The sequence below is a fragment of the Schistocerca piceifrons genome, chromosome 5 (genome assembly GCF_021461385.2).
Source record: "Schistocerca piceifrons isolate TAMUIC-IGC-003096 chromosome 5, iqSchPice1.1, whole genome shotgun sequence".
In the NCBI taxonomy this organism is placed as follows: domain Eukaryota; kingdom Metazoa; phylum Arthropoda; class Insecta; order Orthoptera; family Acrididae; genus Schistocerca; species Schistocerca piceifrons.
In genome coordinates, this window is record NC_060142.1 from 43,881,554 (window position 1) to 43,900,988 (window position 19,435).

At 39.7% G+C, this 19,435-nt stretch overlaps 1 protein-coding gene across 2 annotated transcripts in view; it reads left to right on the top strand.

The window, feature by feature from the left end:
• The window catches only part of LOC124798403 (hydroxylysine kinase), a 240,350-nt gene that overhangs the window by 169,594 nt on the left and 51,321 nt on the right, over positions 1-19,435 (top strand). For both annotated transcript variants that reach the window (XM_047261791.1, XM_047261790.1), the window contains exons 3-4: positions 4,439-4,562; positions 6,121-6,201. In XM_047261791.1, the coding sequence (XP_047117747.1) occupies positions 4,439-4,562; positions 6,121-6,201 (205 nt within the window). The remainder of the gene's footprint in view (positions 1-4,438; positions 4,563-6,120; positions 6,202-19,435) is intronic.

The following is a 19,435-nucleotide window of genomic DNA, read 5'->3' on the forward strand; positions in this document are numbered from 1 at the left end:
CTGGACCGCAGCGACGCACGGATGCACGCCAAGACCGTAGGATCCTACGCAGTGCCGTAGGGGACCGCACCGCCACTTCCCAGCAAATTTGGGACACTGTTGCTCCTGGGGTATTGACGAGGACCATTCGCAACCGTCTCCATGAAGCTGGGCTACGGTCCCGCACACCGTTAGGCCGTCTTCTGCTCACGCCCCAACATCGTGCAGCCCGCCTCCAGTGGTGTCGCGACAGGCGTGAATGGAGGGACGAATGGAGACGTGTCGTCTTCAGCGATGAGAGTCGCTTCTGCCTTGGTGCCAATGATGGTCGTATGCATGTTTGGCGCTGTGCAGGTGAGCGCCACAATCAGGACTGCATATGACCGAGGCACACAGGGCCAACACCTGGCATCATGGTGTGGGGAGTGATCTCCTACACTGGCCGTACACCACTGGTGATCGTCGAGGGGACACTGAATAGTGCACGGTACATCCAAACCGTCATCGAACCCATCGTTCTACCATTCCTAGACCGGCAAGGGAACTTGCTGTTCCAACAGGACAATGCACGTCCGCATGTATCCCGTGCCACCCAACATGCTCTAGAAGGTGTAAGTCAACTACCCTGGCCAGCAAGATCTCCGGATCTGTCCCCCATTGAGCATGTTTGGGACTGGATGAAGCGTCGTCTCACGCGGTCTGCACGTCCAGCACGAACGCTGGTCCAACTGAGGCGCCAGGTGGAAATGGCATGGCAAGTCGTTCCACAGGACTACATCCAGCATCTCTATGATTGTCTCCATGGGAGAATAGCAGCCTGCATTGCTGCGAAAGGTGGATATACACTGTACTAGTGCCGACATTGTGCATGCTCTGTTGCCTGTGTCTATGTGCCTGTGGTTCTGTCAGTGTGATCATGTGATGTATCTGACCCCAGGAATGTGTCAATAAAGTTTCCCCTTCCTGGGACAATGAATTCACGGTGTTCTTATTTCAATTTCCAGGAGTGTATTTTTTAATATATATGGTATATGAGTATACATATACTGTATAATGGAGTAACATTACTAACAAAAACCTGAAAAAGTTCTTCGTCAATTCACTTCTGATTTTTGTACAATACTCAAACAAATTTATGGACCAAAACAGGTATGGACAAACACAGGCTATATATAAAAACATATGTGCTATGCAATGGGGAAAAGATGTAAGCAAATACCTTGAGAAGTTCTTGACCAATTTCCTTCAAATTTTGAAAAATAGTCTAATAAATGTTCAGATGAACATCATCTACATATTTTAGTACATGTGGTATATATAGATATATACAGTATATACAATAACACATAAAGAGGAAACACTGTTAGCAAAATTCTCAATCAATGTTTCGTTGACTATAACAAGGTCAGCGAGAGGTGGAAGACGAAGCCAGCAAGATGGGGTAGGGAGGAATGGACAAGAGGGGGAAGGAGGAGATAGACAGAGGAGGGAGGAGGAGGTGGAGAGATATAGGGGGACAAGGCGATGGGCAAAGAGGAGAGGGAGAAGAAGATCAGGACATACATCCAATTCCCATAAGTATTTAGCAATTGTGAAGCATTACTGGGTTGGAGCTTGCTAGTGTGTGTGTGGGGGGGGGGGGGGGGGGGAGGATGCATTTTATCTGGTGTTCTGGAAGATATTAGAAATTTTGTTTTTACAATGTGCAGCTGGAGTCAGCCCAAACACATCATGTCTTTCATGTAATGTCCAGCATCAATGGAAAGAATTGATATGTTTCCCATTACACATAAAATGATTTTTAAAGTGGAATTTTACATCTCCATTCTATAGAGTAGTTCCAGATTAGTGTAGTGCAATATTCTTTCTATCAATATGTATTAGCAGGAAAATTAAAACATGAAGAGTAACCAGCACTTCAGCAGTGACTGGGCAGTGCTGCAGCATGCCAGGAGCACTCATGGGCCAGGGTGGTGTTGTCACTCTTGGAGTACTGTTTGTTATTCTTTGTTTTTCAATATTCCTGTTAACATGTATCAATGAAATGAATGTTGCACTACACTAATTTGGAGTCACTTTATCGAATGGGAATGTAAAATTTTGCTTTAAAAATCACTTCATTTGTAATGGGAAATAGAGCAACGCTTTCCATCGACACTGGATATTACATGAAAGAAGTGATGAACAGTATACGCTGGGGCTAACTCCGCTTCACATCATGAAAACTAAATTGCAAATATCAGCCAAAACACCAAGGAAAAGGTGCCAGATGACTCTTAGCAAATATACTCTTGTGTGAACACATAGAGGGCAATATGTTAACAGAGATTAAGTGCAGCAGAGTGCCGGGATTTAGCAACGAATTAGAGGGCAAGTTTCCATTTTCCAGATTCATTGAAACTAGCATTGTGTGGGAGGATCCAAACAGCACATTTGGTATAGCAAACAACCAGTGGTGGGGCTGGAGTAGTTGGCAGTGAGTGGTTGCACAGGGCAGGTTTTGCAGTGGAGTGATTGCACGGGTGGGAAACTTCGGGGTAGTCTTGCAGCAGCCACAGGTATTTGGATGTTTGTGTGTTTTAATGCATGTATTTTTGCTAGAGAAGGAGCGAGAGCCCAAAAACTAGTATAAATACCATTCTCTAGTGCATTTTTCTATGTACCACAGATCATTCAGCTATAATTTAGTGGTTGCCTCCCTTTATTTTACATGATAATTGTTTGGGAATGTCATAAAGTTTAACTAACTAGGATGGTACAGGAGGGGGGGGGGGGTGGGACTGGAGAGAGTGGGGAGGAGGGTGATGGAAGGTGACAGTTGGTGCTGTTGGTGGCGATTCAGAAAGAGAGCACCTTGTTTCATTGTTTGACTTGTGAAACTCATAGCCCTGGCAGAGTAAAGTATTGAGGCATTCAACACCTGGATGATACTGGATGATAAGCAGAGTGTTTCTGAAAATGAGGAGTGTATTAGTCAGAGGATGAAAAGAGGATTCTGACTGAGAGATTTGTTTGGGAATAAGATATTTCGGGTTGCTGCTGGAGACTACATCTTGGAAAAGTTGTTGATGTACATGTTGAGAAGTTCAGTGGTGAGCAGAACTGTTTAACCTTCACAACAGCTTCTACAAAACTCTTTACACCCCTGAGCCACACAGCTCCTTCTTCTACTGATGACCCAAAATACACAAATGGAACCATTTGCTCATACCATAATACCTGGCTTTAAATCCCTGTCCAGCAGCATCTCAGCCCTTGTTGACCAGCACCTCCAACCCATCACATAAAGCCCACTGTCCCACACTACAGACATAAGTTTCTTCCTGGATCATCTCAAATTCATTCCCACCTCTCTTCCATCTGGAACCCTCCCCGTAATCCATCGATGCTACCTCAGTTTTCTCAAGCATCCCACATATACACAGCCTCTCAGCCTTTAAATACTACCTCTTCCAACTGCCAGCTGAAGCCTAAAACATTGTTATTTGTCACTCTACCCAACTTCATCATTACCCATAACTGCTTCACTTTTGACGGCCACACCAACAAACAAAACATGGGCAGTGTTATGGGAACCATGATGGCAGCACACTATGCCATTTTTCCCTACAATATCAAAGGCACAGCCACTTGGAAAACTTGTTCATCAACCAATGTGTGTTCACTGCACAGTATTTTATACTGGTATAACCACTACCAAATTGACTAAGTGTGTGAAATGACACTGAAGAGCTATCCACCTTGAGGGCAACCAGTACCGAGTTTCTGAATGTGCTCCACAGCCTGTCTGACTGCTACACTCTACACACTATCTGGATTCTTCCACCTATATTAGCCCCCTGGAAATGGGATCTTTCCCTCCAACACATCTTTGCACTCTCCTGGACTTAAACTCCCTTAAGATGTCCTTGCCTCTCATTTTTCATACTTTGTAGTAAATGATTTAAACTTTTTATTTTATTTTCTTACCAAACAATATTCATCTATCTTCTCCCTAATGCGTCTTCACTTCTCTCTAGGCTTCATTTGGCACAATGCTTACCAATGTATTATCTCTGACCATATCTCTCTGTTGCCTCCTCCTTCATCTTTGCCTACCCTAATCCACACCACAGATGGGTCCCTCTCATCTTGAACTCTGAGTAACCTAGTCTTCCCTATTTAATCTTCCCCAACCAATTCCTCTCCCCTCCTAGACGAAGGAATTATTAGTTCTAAATGCTAGGTTGTGTCACAGCACTTTTATATGAGTCTATTGACAGTACTATACATTTCAATTCCTGAAGATAATTTCATAACAACATATAAATAAAATATTTCAACAAAATTAGTAAATAAGCTCTTAATTAAGCATTATTGCTGCATTTTTCTCTTTGCAGTTATCATGAAGTCTGTAATTATTATCTATTGATATTATTTCATTATTTTATAAAAAGCATCTAACTATGACTGAATACAGGTGAAACATGTGGATGAAGAGGCAGACATTTGGTGCCATGGATATGTCTTGAAAGTTATAAATTCACTGGACTCTACTGACACATTAGCTATTGATGGACAGACTGAACTTCTTCTGTACTTGGGTAATGTATATTTTTCATGCTATACTTTCTGTAGAATGTTACAAACATACAGTTATTACTTTTCTGCAGTATTATGTCATTGGATTCATAGTTTTCATTGTTGAAATTGAGTTCTACACCTAATGTAATACCAAGTCCTCAGTACATTGTTTCACTTTTTCTTTTCATGCATGAGCCAATTTTTTTAACCACCACTTAAGACATCTACTAGACAATTTTGCATTTTACTACTTCCCCTTTCTTTCTCCTGCTGCCCATATTTTCCTTTCTCCTTGCAATGGAAATTTAATAATTTGAGTGTTTATCAGCTCTGCACAATTATTATTGTTTTTACAGCTGTTACTCAATACACACTGATTTATGATAAAAAATATTGCTAATACATTTCCTATTTTCACTGACATTTTTAAATTCTCTACAGTGCTCTCATACTTGTAAGGGTCTAAGGTTTATTTTATTGATCTTCACTGTTTCTAAAATGCAAACCTCAGTCCAATCAACATTTTGAAAATGACTTGAGAGTATATCATTACTGTAGTCCTGATCATTCTGTTTTCCTCAATAGCATCTGGGATGTATACAGACATGGTGATATTATGTATAAATTATCACCTTTAAAAGTTCTCATGATTCAAGCAATTATTTTACAGATTTTTGTGAATTTTTTGGTTCTGCACTGTCATATGTTTACTGTAGCTTCCTTGGCCATCTTTGGCATTCTCCTCATCATATTTCTAATTATTCTAATATTTCGCTCACTTGCTTTTTCTTCTTCTTATGTCTCAAAGGAAAAACATTGGTTTTTGAACTTCCATATCTTGCCACTTACTTTTAGGTTCCAGTCACTACTGTTGGTTATTCCAGATCTAACTGAATTTTTAGCCACTATTTGTGTACATTATACAACTGTACTAACACAGATAATATATGCACTACAATTAAACTAAGAGATTACTTTTATCACATGAATAGTGTTGAGTAGAGTTAGACATTACAGTCCATTACTTTATTGCTAATCTGCAGTATGTCAAGCAATCTCTCAGTAACTTACACACTTCCATCTTTTGCCTTGTTTAGTGAGTAGAACCTATTTTAGAATGTCATATCTCCCATTTCAAAAAGTCCTTAGCATTCAATGACTGCTTATCTATGATCTGTAACACAGCTACTCTGTAAATTACCTTCCCTAAGCTTCATCTTGAGTCGTATTTCTGGTGCTGTCCCCAACTTTTTGAAACAATGATTTATGACTACTAGCTTATTTCACATAGTATCCTTTTGATTGCTTTTTTACCACTGCAGTTAATGTTAATTGAAATACAGTTTTAATTAAAGGATGTACAAAACTTTAAAAAATATTATGAAAAGTGAAGTGTTATTCAAAGCAATAAAAGTAATTGCTAGACTGAATCAATACTTGTGATGTGTCAGTGCTTCTTTTTCATTGTTCTATATATTACAAAAAGTGAGAGTATTCAAACACTTGTAAGAAATTCAGTGTTACTGATGCATATATTTAAAAAAAATGACTACTCTGAGATTATCTTATTCCACACAGAAGAACAAGGCTTTGTGTGCCCAGTACCTGTGAAAAATCTAAAAGGAGAGTTTTACTCAAAGGAAACAATTTCAGACAAAGGTATGGTATGTTTTTATACACTTTATATCACAATTAATCTTTAAAATAAAAACTATGTGACAGAAAATTGTTCCTTCCACTAGTCAACACCACACAGAACGTGCAGATGAAGCTCAGCATATGAGTTAAAGTTTTAATAGAGCCATCATTTTCCAAAGAGACTGTTTGTGTCTTCTGCAGGCTGTAGTACATTTGTGATAGGAAATGTATAAAATGGGTGGAGGTTTGCATTGCTTTGGATGCTAATAAAAATTACTAACAGAGATAGAGAGCACTGATTTCATAAGAACCCAATATTTGTAATTAGTATATGATTTACATATTGAGATAAACAAGTAATTTCTAAACAAATACACATGCCATTCTTTTAGAAAAAAACGTTGAGAAGTTAGCCAGAGTTGGAACAATGTCCCAGTTTTCTGAGATTGATTGTCTCTTGGACTGTAAGTAACTCTCTGCCAAGAAAGGTGTGTATATCCTCGTATCAAGCCCTGTCAGAGCTAATCAGGAAAAATTATCCTGTTGGCATTTTCTGTTTCGAAACTCTTTAATAACATGAATCATACAATTTAATTTCAGAAAATAAAATATTATTGTAACCCCTCGCATGGATGTGGTCTTGCATGTACCATAATACCAGAAGGTTATACAACTAATGGAACCCCAAGAAAAACCTGACTTCAGAATAGAAGAATGGGAAGTCCGGGATGAAATAACAATAATATTATGAACAGGGCAAATTGCTACTCACTGCCTAAAGGAGGTGCTCAGTCTGCAGACAGGCACAATCAAAAGGCTACTAGAAGTTTAAATTTTTGGCCAAATGCCCATCTTCACAAATAGTAGACACACACACACACACACACACACACACACACACACACACACACACACACACACACACACGGTCACACAGTGACACAGTGGCACCAGCACAACTCACTCAGGCCACAACAGCTGGGGACATTGGCCATGTGTTTCAGTTATGTTTGTGTCACTGTGTGTGTGCTTTCTATTTCCAAATAAAACCAAAAGATTAGAATTTAGTAGTTTTTTATTGTGCCCATCTGCAGCTCAATGCCTCCTGTATGTGGTGAGTAGCAATCTGTCCTATCCATAATACTGTTGTTAATATCCAAATAGGCTAATATAAAGTCTGGAGATTCACAAGATTCTGCGTTGGAGGGAATGCTCCAGTTCCTGTCTTTTGTAAATGACCATCCAAAGACATAAAAGAATTAGCTAAAAACTTTTGTTTTTGCAAACAGTTTAAGTGTTAGTCTCACAAAAACTGGTGTTAAACAATTTCAGACAAACAAACACGACCTGCCAGAAAAAAAAGATGATGATGATGATGATAATAATAATAACAGCAAAGTAGCAGGTTTGCTGAGTCACAGATAGGCACAACAGAAAGACTTAGGCTTTCAGCCATTCAGGCCTTCGTCTACAATAGATGACAGACAAACACACACTCATGCAAAAGCAAATCCCACACACAACTGCATTCTCAGGCAAGTGTGTGTGTGTGTGTGTATGTGTGTGTGTGTGTGTGTGTGTGTGTTGTCTATTGTAGACAGAGGCCTTAATGGCCGAAAGCATTAATTTGATTTGATTTGATTTTTTATTGGTCCAGTTTTATCATACGTCACAAATTGTACAATTGATATTGGACAGGTTAAAGACAAGTTACAATAATACATAGTATTAGCAAATTAGTAGGCAAATTAAAAATAGGCACCTATTACAATTAATTGTGTTATGTATTCAGAAATTCTCTGACAGAATAGAAACGGTGCTTTATTAGAAATGCCTTTAGTTTAGCTTTTAATATTGGATGAGTAGCATTTTTTTTTCCTCTGGTATCTTATTGTGTAGTATTACACCAATGTTAATTATGATCCTCTGATAGGTGGATGTTCTGTGATATTTTTCATGTATGTTTGATTTCCCTCTGATACTATAGTTGTGTACATTTTTGTTCTGTAGCAGTTTGCCTGTTTTCAGGAGGTAGTCCCTAGTAAACAAGATAGTTTCATAAATGAATAAACTTGGAACATTTAGAATACCAAGCTCAGTAAAATGGGATTTACAGGACTCCATCTTTTTAAGGCCACATATTATTCTTAGAGCTTTTTTTCTTTGCATTCTAAAAGCCTTCAACCTGTGAGTTGAGTATCCCCAGAAAACGATCCCATATCAGACTAGTGAGAGGAACTGTGCATAGTATGGCTGAAGTATGGGACACTCAGATGTTTAGGATGGGTGGTAGGGACAGAGCATCGAGTGACACTATACTGAGTGCACTATCTGAAAATTACCTCGAGCAATTAAACAGAGAACTGACTCGTGGAGATAACATCTTGGACCTACTGATAACAAACAGACCCGAACTTTTTGATTCTGTAAGTGCAGAACAGGGAATTGGTGATCATAAGGCCGTTGCAGCATCCCTGAATATGTCTACATCTACATCTACATCTATACTCCGCGAGCCACCTTACGGTGTGTGGCGGAGGGTACTTATTGTACCACTATCTGATCCCCCCTTCCCTGTTCCATTCACGAATTGTGCGTGGGAAGAACGACTGCTTGTAAGTCTCCGTATTTGCTCTAATTTCTCGGATCTTTTCGTTGTGATCATTACGCGAGATATATGTGGGCGGTAGTAATATGTTGCCCATCTCTTCCCGGAATGTGCTCTCTCGTAATTTCGATAATAAACCTCTCCGTATTGCGTAACGCCTTTCTTGAAGTGTCCGCCACTGGAGCTTGTTCAGCATCTCCATAACGCTCTCGCGGTGACTAAATGTCCCCATGACGAATCGCGCTGCTTTTCGCTCAATCATGTCTATCTCTTCTATTAATCCAACCTGGTAAGGGTCCCATACTGATGAGCAATACTCAAGAATCGGACGAACAAGCGTTTTGTAAGCTACTTCTTTCGTCGATGAGTCACATTTTCTTAGAATTCTTCCTATGAATCTCAACCTGGCGACTGCTTTTCCCACTATTTGTTTTATGTGATCATTCCACTTCAGATCGCTCCGGATAGTAACTCCTAAGTATTTTACGGTCGTTACCGCTTCCAATGATTTACCACCTATGGCATAATCGTACTGGAATGGATTTCTGCCCCTATGTATGCGCATTATATTACATTTATCTACGTTTAGGGAAAGCTGCCAGCTGTCGCACCATGCATTAATCCTCTGCAGGTCCTCCTGGAGTACGTACGAGTCTTCTGATGTTGCTACTTTCTTGTAGACAACCGTGTCATCTGCAAATAGCCTCACGGAGCTACCGATGTTGTCAACTAAGTCATTTATGTATATTGTAAACAATAAAGGTCCTATCACGGTTCCTTGCGGTACTCCCGAAATTACCTCTACATCTGCAGATTTTGAACCGTTAAGAATGACATGTTGTGTTCTTTCTTCTAGGAAATCCTGAATCCAATCACAAACCTGGTCCGATATTCCGTAAGCTCGTATTTTTTTCACTAAACGTAAGTGCGGAACCGTATCAAATGCCTTCCTGAAGTCCAGGAATACGGCATCAATCTGCTCGCCAGTGTCTATGGCACTGTGAATTTCTTGGGCAAATAGGGCGAGCTGAGTTTCACATGATCTCTGTTTGCGGAATCCATGTTGGTTATGATGAAGTAGATTTGTATTATCTAAGAACGTCATAATACGAGAACACAAAACATGTTCCATTATTCTACAACAGATTGACGTAAGCGAAATAGGCCTATAATTATTCGCATCTGATTTATGACCCTTCTTGAAAATGGGAACGACCTGCGCTTTCTTCCAGTCGCTAGGTACTTTACGTTCTTCCAGCGATCTACGATAAATTGCTGATAGAAAGGGGGCAAGTTCTTTAGCATAATCACTGTAGAATCTTAAGGGTATCTCGTCTGGTCCGGATGCTTTTCCGCTACTAAGTGATAGCAGTTGTTTTTCAATTCCGATATCGTTTATTTCAATATTTTCCATTTTGGCGTCCGTGCGACGGCTGAAGTCAGGGACCGTGTTACGATTTTCCGCAGTGAAACAGTTTCGGAACACTGAATTCAGTATTTCTGCCTTTCTTCGGTCGTCCTCTGTTTCGGTGCCATCGTGGTCAACGAGTGACTGAATAGGGGATTTAGATCCGCTTACCGATTTTACATATGACCAAAACTTTTTAGGGTTCTTGTTTAGATTGTTTGCCAATGTTTTATGTTCGAATTCGTTGAATGCTTCTCTCATTGCTCTCTTTACGCTCTTTTTCGCTTCGTTCAGCTTTTCCTTATCAGCTATGATTCGACTACTCTTAAACCTATGATGAAGCTTTCTTTGTTTCCGTAGTACCTTTCGTACATGATTGTTATACCACGGTGGATCTTTCCCCTCACTTTGGACCTTAGTCGGTACGAACTTATCTAAGGCGTACTGGACGATGTTTCTGAATTTTTTCCATTTTTGTTCCACATCCTCTTCCTCAGAAATGAACGTTTGATGGTGGTCACTCAGATATTCTGCGATTTGTGCCCTATCACTCTTGTTAAGCAAATATATTTTCCTTCCTTTCTTGGCATTTCTTATTACACTTGTAGTCATTGATGCAACCACTGACTTATGATCACTGATACCCTCTTCTACATTCACAAAGTCGAAAAGTTCCGGTCTATTTGTTGCTATGAGGTCTAAAACGTTAGCTTCACGAGTTGGTTCTCTAACTATCTGCTCGAAGTAATTCTCGGACAAGGCAGTCAGGATAATGTCACAAGAGTCTCTGTCCCTGGCTCCAGTTCTGATTGTGTGACTATCCCATTCTATACCTGGTAGATTGAAGTCTCCCCCTATTACAATAGTATGATCACGAAACTTCTTCACAACGTTCTGCAGGTTCTCTCTGAGGCGCTCAACTACTACGGTTGCTGATGCAGGTGATCTATAGAAGCATCCGACTATCATATCTGACCCACCTTTCATACTTAACTTAACCCAGATTATTTCACATTCGCATTCGCTAATAACTTCACTGGATATTATTGAATTCTTTACTGCTATAAATACTCCTCCACCATTGGCGTTTATCCTATCCTTGCGGTATATATTCCATTCTGTGTCTAGGATTTCGTTACTGTTCACTTCCGGTTTTAACCAACTTTCCGTTCCTAATACTATATGCGCACTATTTCCTTCAATAAGAGATACTAATTCAGGAACCTTGCCCTGGATACTCCTGCAGTTTACCAATATTACGTTAACTTTTCCTGTTTTTGGTCTCTGAGGACGGACGTTCTTTATCAACGATGATAATGTCCTCTCTGGTAAGCCGTCAGGTATTTTATCATTTCGCCCAAGGGGGGCTCCCTCTAACCTAAAAAACCCCCGTGTGCACGCCACACGTACTCTGCTACCCTAGTAGCTGCTTCCGGTGTGTAGTGCACGTCTGACCTGTCTAGGGGGGCCCTACAGTTCTCCACCCAATAACGGAGGTTGATGAATTTGCAACCATTATAGTCGCAGAGTCGTCTGAGCCTCTGGTTTAGACCCTCCACACGGTTCCAAACCAGAGGACCGCGATCGACTCTGGGCACTATGCTGCAGATATTAAGCTCAGCTTGCACCGGCAAGCACACCGAGTGCACACTGGCATTCTTCCCCGACCTACCCACTATTTTCCTGAGGGGCTCCATAACCCGCCTAATGTTGGAGCTCCCTATAACTAATAGGCCCACTCTCTGTGACTGTCGGGACCTTGCCGGAGAATCGGCCACTGGCCCAACAGGCGAGGCATCCTGTGGTGGCTCGGAAACGATGTCATCACCACTAGGAAGCACCCCGTACCTGTTGGAAAGGGGTAAGGCAGCTGCCACGCGGCCAGGTCCCACCTTCGCCTTTCGGCCAGGCACGCGCGAGCCCACCACTGTCCGCCATATGGAAGTTAATAGGAATATAAAAAAAGGGAGGAAGGTTTATCTGTTTAGCAAGAGTAATAGAAGGCAGATTTCAGACTACCTAACAGATCAAAATGAAAATTTCTGTTCCAACACTGACAATGTTGAGTGTTTATGGAAAAAGTTCAAGGCAATTGTAAAATGCATTTTAGACAGGTACGTGCCGAGTAAAACTGTGAGGGATGGGAAAAACCCACCGTGGTTCAACAACAGAGTTAGGAAACTACTGTGAAAGCAAAGAGACTTTCACTCCAAGTTTAGATGCAGCCAAAACCTCTCAGACAAACAGAAGCTAAATGATGTCAAAGTTAGCGTAAGAAGGGCTACGCATGAAGCGTTCAGTGAATTCGAAAGTACAATTCTATGTACCAACTTCACAGAAAATCCTAGAAAGTTCTGGTGTTACATTAAATCAGTAAGTGGATCGAAACAGCTTATCCAGACACTTTGGGATGATGATGGCATTGAAACAGAGGATGACACGCATAAAGCTGAAATACTAAACACCTTTTTCCAAAGCTGTTTCACAGAGGAAGACCGCACTGCAGTTCCTTCTCTAAATCCTCGCACAAACGAAAAAATGGCTGACATCGAAATAAGTGTCCAAGGAACAGAAAAGCAACTGGAATCACTCAACAGAGGAAAGTCCACTGGACCTGATGGGATACCAATTCGATTCTACACAGAGTACGCAAAAGAACTTGCCCCCCCTTCTAACAGCCGTGTACCGCAAGTCTCTAGAGGAACGGAAGGTTCCAAATGATTGGAAAAGAGCACAGGTAGTTCCAGTCTTCAAGAAGGGTCGTTGAGCAGATGCGCAAAACTATAGACCTATATCTCTGACGTCAATCTGTTGTAGAATTTTAGAACACGTTTTTTGCTCGAGTATCATGTCGTTTTTGGAAACCCAGAATCTACTCTGTAGGAATCAACATGGATTCTGGAAACAGCGATCGTGTGAGACCCAACTCGCTTTATTTGTTCATGAGACCCAGAAAATATTAGATACAGGCTCCCAGGTAGATACCATTTTCCTTGACTTCGGAAGGCGTTCAATACAGTTCCGCACTGTCGCCTGAGAAACAAAGTAAGAACCTACGGAATATCAGACCAGCTGTGTGGCTGGATTGAAGAGTTTTTAGCAAACAGAACACAGCAATTTGTTATCAATGGAGAGACGTCTACAGACGTTAAAGTACCTCTGGTGTGCCACAGGGGAGTGTTATGGGACCATTGCTTTTCACAATATATATATAAATGACCTAGTAGATAGTGCCGGAAGTTCCATGCGGCTTTTCGCGGATGATGCTGTAGTATACAGAGAAGTTGCAGCATTAGAAAATCGTAGTGAAATGCAGGAAGATCTGCAGCGGATAGGCACTTGGTGCAGGGAGTGGCAACTGACCCTTAACATAGACAAATGTAATGCATTGCGAATACATAGAAAGAAGGATCCTTTAGTGTATGATTATATGATAGCAGAACAAACACTGGTAGCAGTTACTTCTGTAAAATATCTGGGAGTATGCGTGCGGAATGATTTGAAGTGGAATGATCATATAAAATTAATTGTTGGTAAGGCGAGTACCAGGTTGAGATTCATTGGGACAGTCCTTAGAAAATGTAGTCCATCAACAAAGGAGGTGGCTTACAAAACACTCGTTCGACCAATACTTGAGTATTGCTCATCAGGGTGGGATCTGTACCAGATCGGGTTGACGGAGGAGATAGAGAATATCCAAAGAAGAGCGGCGCGTTTCGTCACAGGGTTATTTGGTAACTGTGATAGCGTTACGGAGATGTTTAGCAAACTCAAGTGGCAGACTCTGCAAGAGAGGTGCTCTGCATCGTGGTGTAGCTTGCTCGCCAGGTTTCAAGAGGGTGCGTTTCTGGATGAGGTATCAAATATATTGCTTCCCCCTACTTATACCTCCCGAGGAGATCACGAATGTAAAATTGGAGAGATTAGAGCATGCACAGAGGTTTTCAGACAGTCGTTCTTCCTGCGAACCATACACGACTGGAACAGAAAAGGGAGGTAATGACAGTGGTACGTGAAGTGCCCTCCACCACACACTGTTGGGTGGCTTGCAGAGTATAAATGTGGGTAGATAGATGTACTGTTGTTTTGCTTGTTGTAGCCTTTAAAATTCTTAGACCATAGCACACAGATGATAGTTTTCTAGACATGTTATTTATATGTGTGTCTCACTTTAAGTCTTGCTGAACCTATAGACCCAAATACTTTGTGACACTTACATTTTCTAGGGGATCATTTTTTTAATTGTGCTTGAATAGACATTTGATTACTTGGAGGAATTAAATAAAAATTGACACACACAGTTTTTTTTCAGTTGTGAGTCTTTTTGTTGTGTCTATCTGCAATTCAGCATCTCCATTATATTGTGAGTAGCATATTTCCTTTTCATAATATTGTTACATTCCATCATAGATTTTCCATTATTTAATAATAATAATAATAATAATAATAATAATAATAATAATAACATGAATATAATAGAGGGAAACATTCCATGTGGGAAAAATATATCTAAAAACAAAGATGATGAGACTTACCAAACAAAAGTGCTGGCAGGTCGATAGACACACAAACAAATACAAACATACACACAAAATTCAAGCTTCTGCAACAAACGGTTGCTTCATCAGGAAAGAGGGAAGGAGACGGAAAGACAAAAGGATGTGGGTTTTAAGGGAGAGGGTAAGGAGTCATTGGAATGACTCCTTACCCTCTCCCTTAAAACCCACATCCTTTTGTCTTTCCGTCTCCTTCCCTCTTTCCTCTTTCTCATTGGAATGACTCCTTACCCTCTCCCTTAAAACCCACATCCTTTTGTCTTTCCGTCTCCTTCCCTCTTTCCTGATGAAGCAACCGTTTGTTGCGGAAGCTTGAATTTTGTGTGTATGTTTGTATTTGTTTGTGTGTCTATCGACCTGCCAGCACTTTTGTTTGGTAAGTCTCATCATCTTTGTTTTTAGATATATAATAATAATAACAATTACGCTAAATGAAATAGTATCATATGTGCAAAATTTCTTAGAGTCCAACTCAAATTTAAATCAAGATAATACACAGAAAAATTATACATTGGCAATAACGTTAGTTTCTATGCTTTCATATCCATTATTACAGTTAAGTGTTCAAACTCTCACTGAGCACAATACTAACTAATCTCTAGGTCTTAAGACTTAATTATGCTCTTTATGTTCATAGTGATAAAACCCCTCTCCCTTTCTTTTTCTCATTTAGACATATTCTATTTAAATTTTCATTTTACCATCTTGATAAAGGAATATCAACCTTTTTATTTAAAAGACCTACTGACTGAAATAAAAATCATGTAGGTTTTATAATTGTGAAAGAGTGGTCTTCACCCTTAACTTGTATACATTTACACCTCCAAAACAATATTACAAGTAAATAAACTGTTGACCTTGGTAGATCATAATGTCAGGAGAACATCTGAATTAAATGTAAGGCTCTGTGGAAGTGATAATGAATCCAATATAACCAATAAAACTCAAGCTTTTTGCAGTATTCCCCTAAATGACATGGTAAAGCCAGTGTAATTCTTGCCCTAGACTTCTTCATCAGGGCTAGTTGCAGTTTCTTTGCACAATATAGTTTCAGATAAATATTATTACTATTATTATTATTATTATTATTATTATTATTATTATTATTATTATTACTAGCAAATGCTCCCAATAAATGGAAGACATTACCGAGAAGGCTTGTTTACATTCTTCCAACCGCTTTGGTCCCTACTGTTTTTGTTCTGGTTGCTCTGATGTTGAGTTCTTAAGCGATTTTACATAATCTATTATCCTTTTTGTCAACCGCTTTTCTGTTAGTCAGTTGAGATGACCAAATAATTTCACTTACCTTTTCTTAATGTCAGTTTCAATGTTTGAAAACTTTTCTGTTGTTTTGATCGATTGTAGCCTGTAACAATCACGGATATGACTTGTTCCTATAATTTTCCTAATGATCTTTCTTTCTTCATTTTTGATTTCTCTGAGTTTGTGTTTAATGCTAAGCATCAGTGTTTTTGTGACTATGTTGTATTGCCGAATTTTTATCTGTCTTGACATGGATTTTTTGTTGTAGAGTTTTTGGACTTACACTAATGTTTGACTTTCTGGGGGTATTTGGCTGTGAGATTTTTTCGAGGCCTGTCAGTTTGATGAATTCTCCAAGATATGTAAAGTATGAGACCTAATTGGTTTTACCATATTTTGTTTTCAGGCTCATGATTTATTTTATTTTATGCATCTGGTTTCGTAGGACCAAATTGAGGAGCAAATTTCCAAGGTCATGAAATGTGTCAGAGCATGAAATTACAACATGAAAGTAATAACAGATAAAATAAAATGTTTATGAACCCAAAAAAAGACAAGCCATAAGTTTATGTAAACACAATCAACAATATAACACAGGAATCAGCATAATTTTTCAAGGAACTTTTCGACAGAATGGAAGGAGTGACCCATGAGAAAACTCTTCAGTTTTGATTTGAAAGTGTGTGGATTACTGCTAATATTTTTGAATTCTTGTGGTAGCTTATTGAAAATGGATGCAGCAGTATACTGCACATCTGTCTGCACAAGAGTCAAGGTAGTGCAATCCAAATGCAGATTGGATTTCCACCTACTACTAACTGAGTGAAAGCTGCTAAATCTTGGGAATAAGCTGATATTGTTAATATGAAATGACAGTAAAGAATACATACATTGAGAGGCCAATGTCAGAATACCGAGACTAATGAACAGGGTCAACAAGAGGTTTGTGAACTTACGCCAGTTATTGCCCAAGCCACCCATTTGTGAGCCAAAAATATCCTTTGAGAATGGGAAGAGTTACCACAGAATATAATACCCTTTGTCATAAGCATATGAAAATAAGCAAAGTAAACTACTTTTCATGCTGAACTATCACTTACTTCAAATACCGTTACAACAGTACAAATGGCAGCAGTAAGTCTTTGAACAAGATCCTGAATGTGGGGTTTCCATGACTGTTTACTATCTATCTGAACACCTAGAAATCTGAACTATTCAGTTTCACTAATTATATGCCCATTCTATGAAATTAAAATGTCAGGTTTTGTTGGATTTAGCGTTAGTTTATTTTCTACAAGCCATGAACGTATGTCAAGAGATGCACTATTTGAAACAGTGCAAATGTTGATCACAACATCCTTTACTACAGAGCTAGTGTCATTAGCAAACAGAAATATTTTAGAGTCACTGGAGGGCACATCTTTCATATAAATAAGGAACAGGAGTGTCCCCAGCACCAATCCCTGTGGCACACCCCATTTAACAAAGCCCCACTCAGATCCCACAACATAGTCATTCTCCAAACTGTGGGTAACAACCTTTTGTTGTTTGTCGCTAAAGTAAGAGGTGAACCAATTGTGAGCCACTCCCCACATTCCATAATGGTCCAACTTCTGGAGCAATATTCTGTGATCAATACAATCGAACACCTTAGTTAAATCAAAAAAGATGCTTGGCGTTGGAAACATTTCGTTTAATACATCCAATACCTCACAGAGCAAAGAGAATATAGCATTTTCAGTTGTTAAACCACTTCTAAAAATGAACTGTACATTTGATAGCAAATTGTTATTGTTGTGGTCTTCAGTACAGAGACTGGTTTGATGCAGCTGCCCATGCTACTCTATCCTGTGCAAGCTTCTTCACCTCTCAGTACCTACTGCGACCTACAGCCTTCTGAATCTGCATAGTATATTCATCTCTTGGTCTCTCTCTAAGACTTTCATCCTCCACGCTGCCCTCCAATACTAAACTGGTGATCCCTTGATGCCTCAGAACATGCCCTATGAACTGACCCCTTCTTCTAGTCAAGTTGTGCCATAAATTTCTCTTCTCCCCAATTCTATTCAATACCTCCTCATTAGTTATGTGATCCATGCATCTACAGTATTCTTCTGAAGCTCCACATTTCGAAAGCTTCTATTCTCTTCTTGTCCAAACCATTTATCATGCATGTTTCACTTCCATACATGGCTACACTCCATACAAATAATTTCAGAAACGACTTTCTCACACTTAAATATATACTCAGTGTTAACAAATTTCCCTTCTACAGAAAAGGTTTCCTTGCCATTTCCAGTCTACATTTTATATCCTCTCTACTTCAACCATCATCAGTTATTTTGCTCCCCAAATAACAAAACTCATTTACTACTTTAAGTGTCTCATTTCCTAATCTAAATCCCTCAGCGTCACCTGACTTAATTCGCCTACATTCCATTATCCTCATTTTGATTTTGTTGATGTTCACCTTATATCCTCCTTTCAAGACACTGTCCATTCCATTCAACTGCTTTTCCATGCCCTTTTCTGTCTCTGACAGAATTACAATGTCATTTGTGAACCTTGAAGTTTTTATTCCTTCTCCATGGGTTTTAATACCTACTCTGAATTTTTCTTTTGTTTCCTTTACTGCTTGCTCAGTATACAGATTGAATAACATTGGGGATAGGCTACAACCCTGTCTCACTCCCTTCTCAACCACTGCTTCCCTTTCAGGGCCCTTGACTCTTATAACTGCCATCTGGCTTCTGTATGAATTGTAAATAGCCTTTCACTCCCTGTATTTTACCCCTGCCACCTTCAGAATTTGAAAGAGAGTATTCCAGTCAACATTGTCAAAAGCTTTCTCTAAATCTACAAATGCTAGAAACTTAGGTTTGCCTTCCTTAATCTATCTTCTAAGATAAGTTGTATGATCAGTATTGCCTCACGTGTTCCAATATTTCTAAGGAATCCAAACTGATCTTCCCCGAGATTGGCTTCTACCAGTTTTTCCATTTGTCTGTAAAGAATTCATGTTAGTATTTTGCAACCATGAATTATTGAACTGATAGTTCGGTAATTTTCATATCTGTCAACACCTGCTTTCTTTAGGACTGAAATTATTACATTATTCTTGAAGTCTCAGGGTATTTCGCCTGTCTCATACATCTTTCTCACCAGATGGTAGAGTTTTGTCAGGACTGGCTCTCCCAAGGCTGTCAGTAGCTCTAATGGAATGTTGTCTACTCCTGGGCCGTGTTTCAACTAAGGTCTTTCAGTGCTCTGTCAAACTCTTCACGCAGTGTCTTATCTCCCATTTCATCTTCATCTACATCATTATCCATTTCCATAATATTGTCCTCAAGTACATTGCCCTTGTACAGACCCTCTATATACTCCTTCCATCTTTCTGCTTTCCCTTCTTTGCTTAGA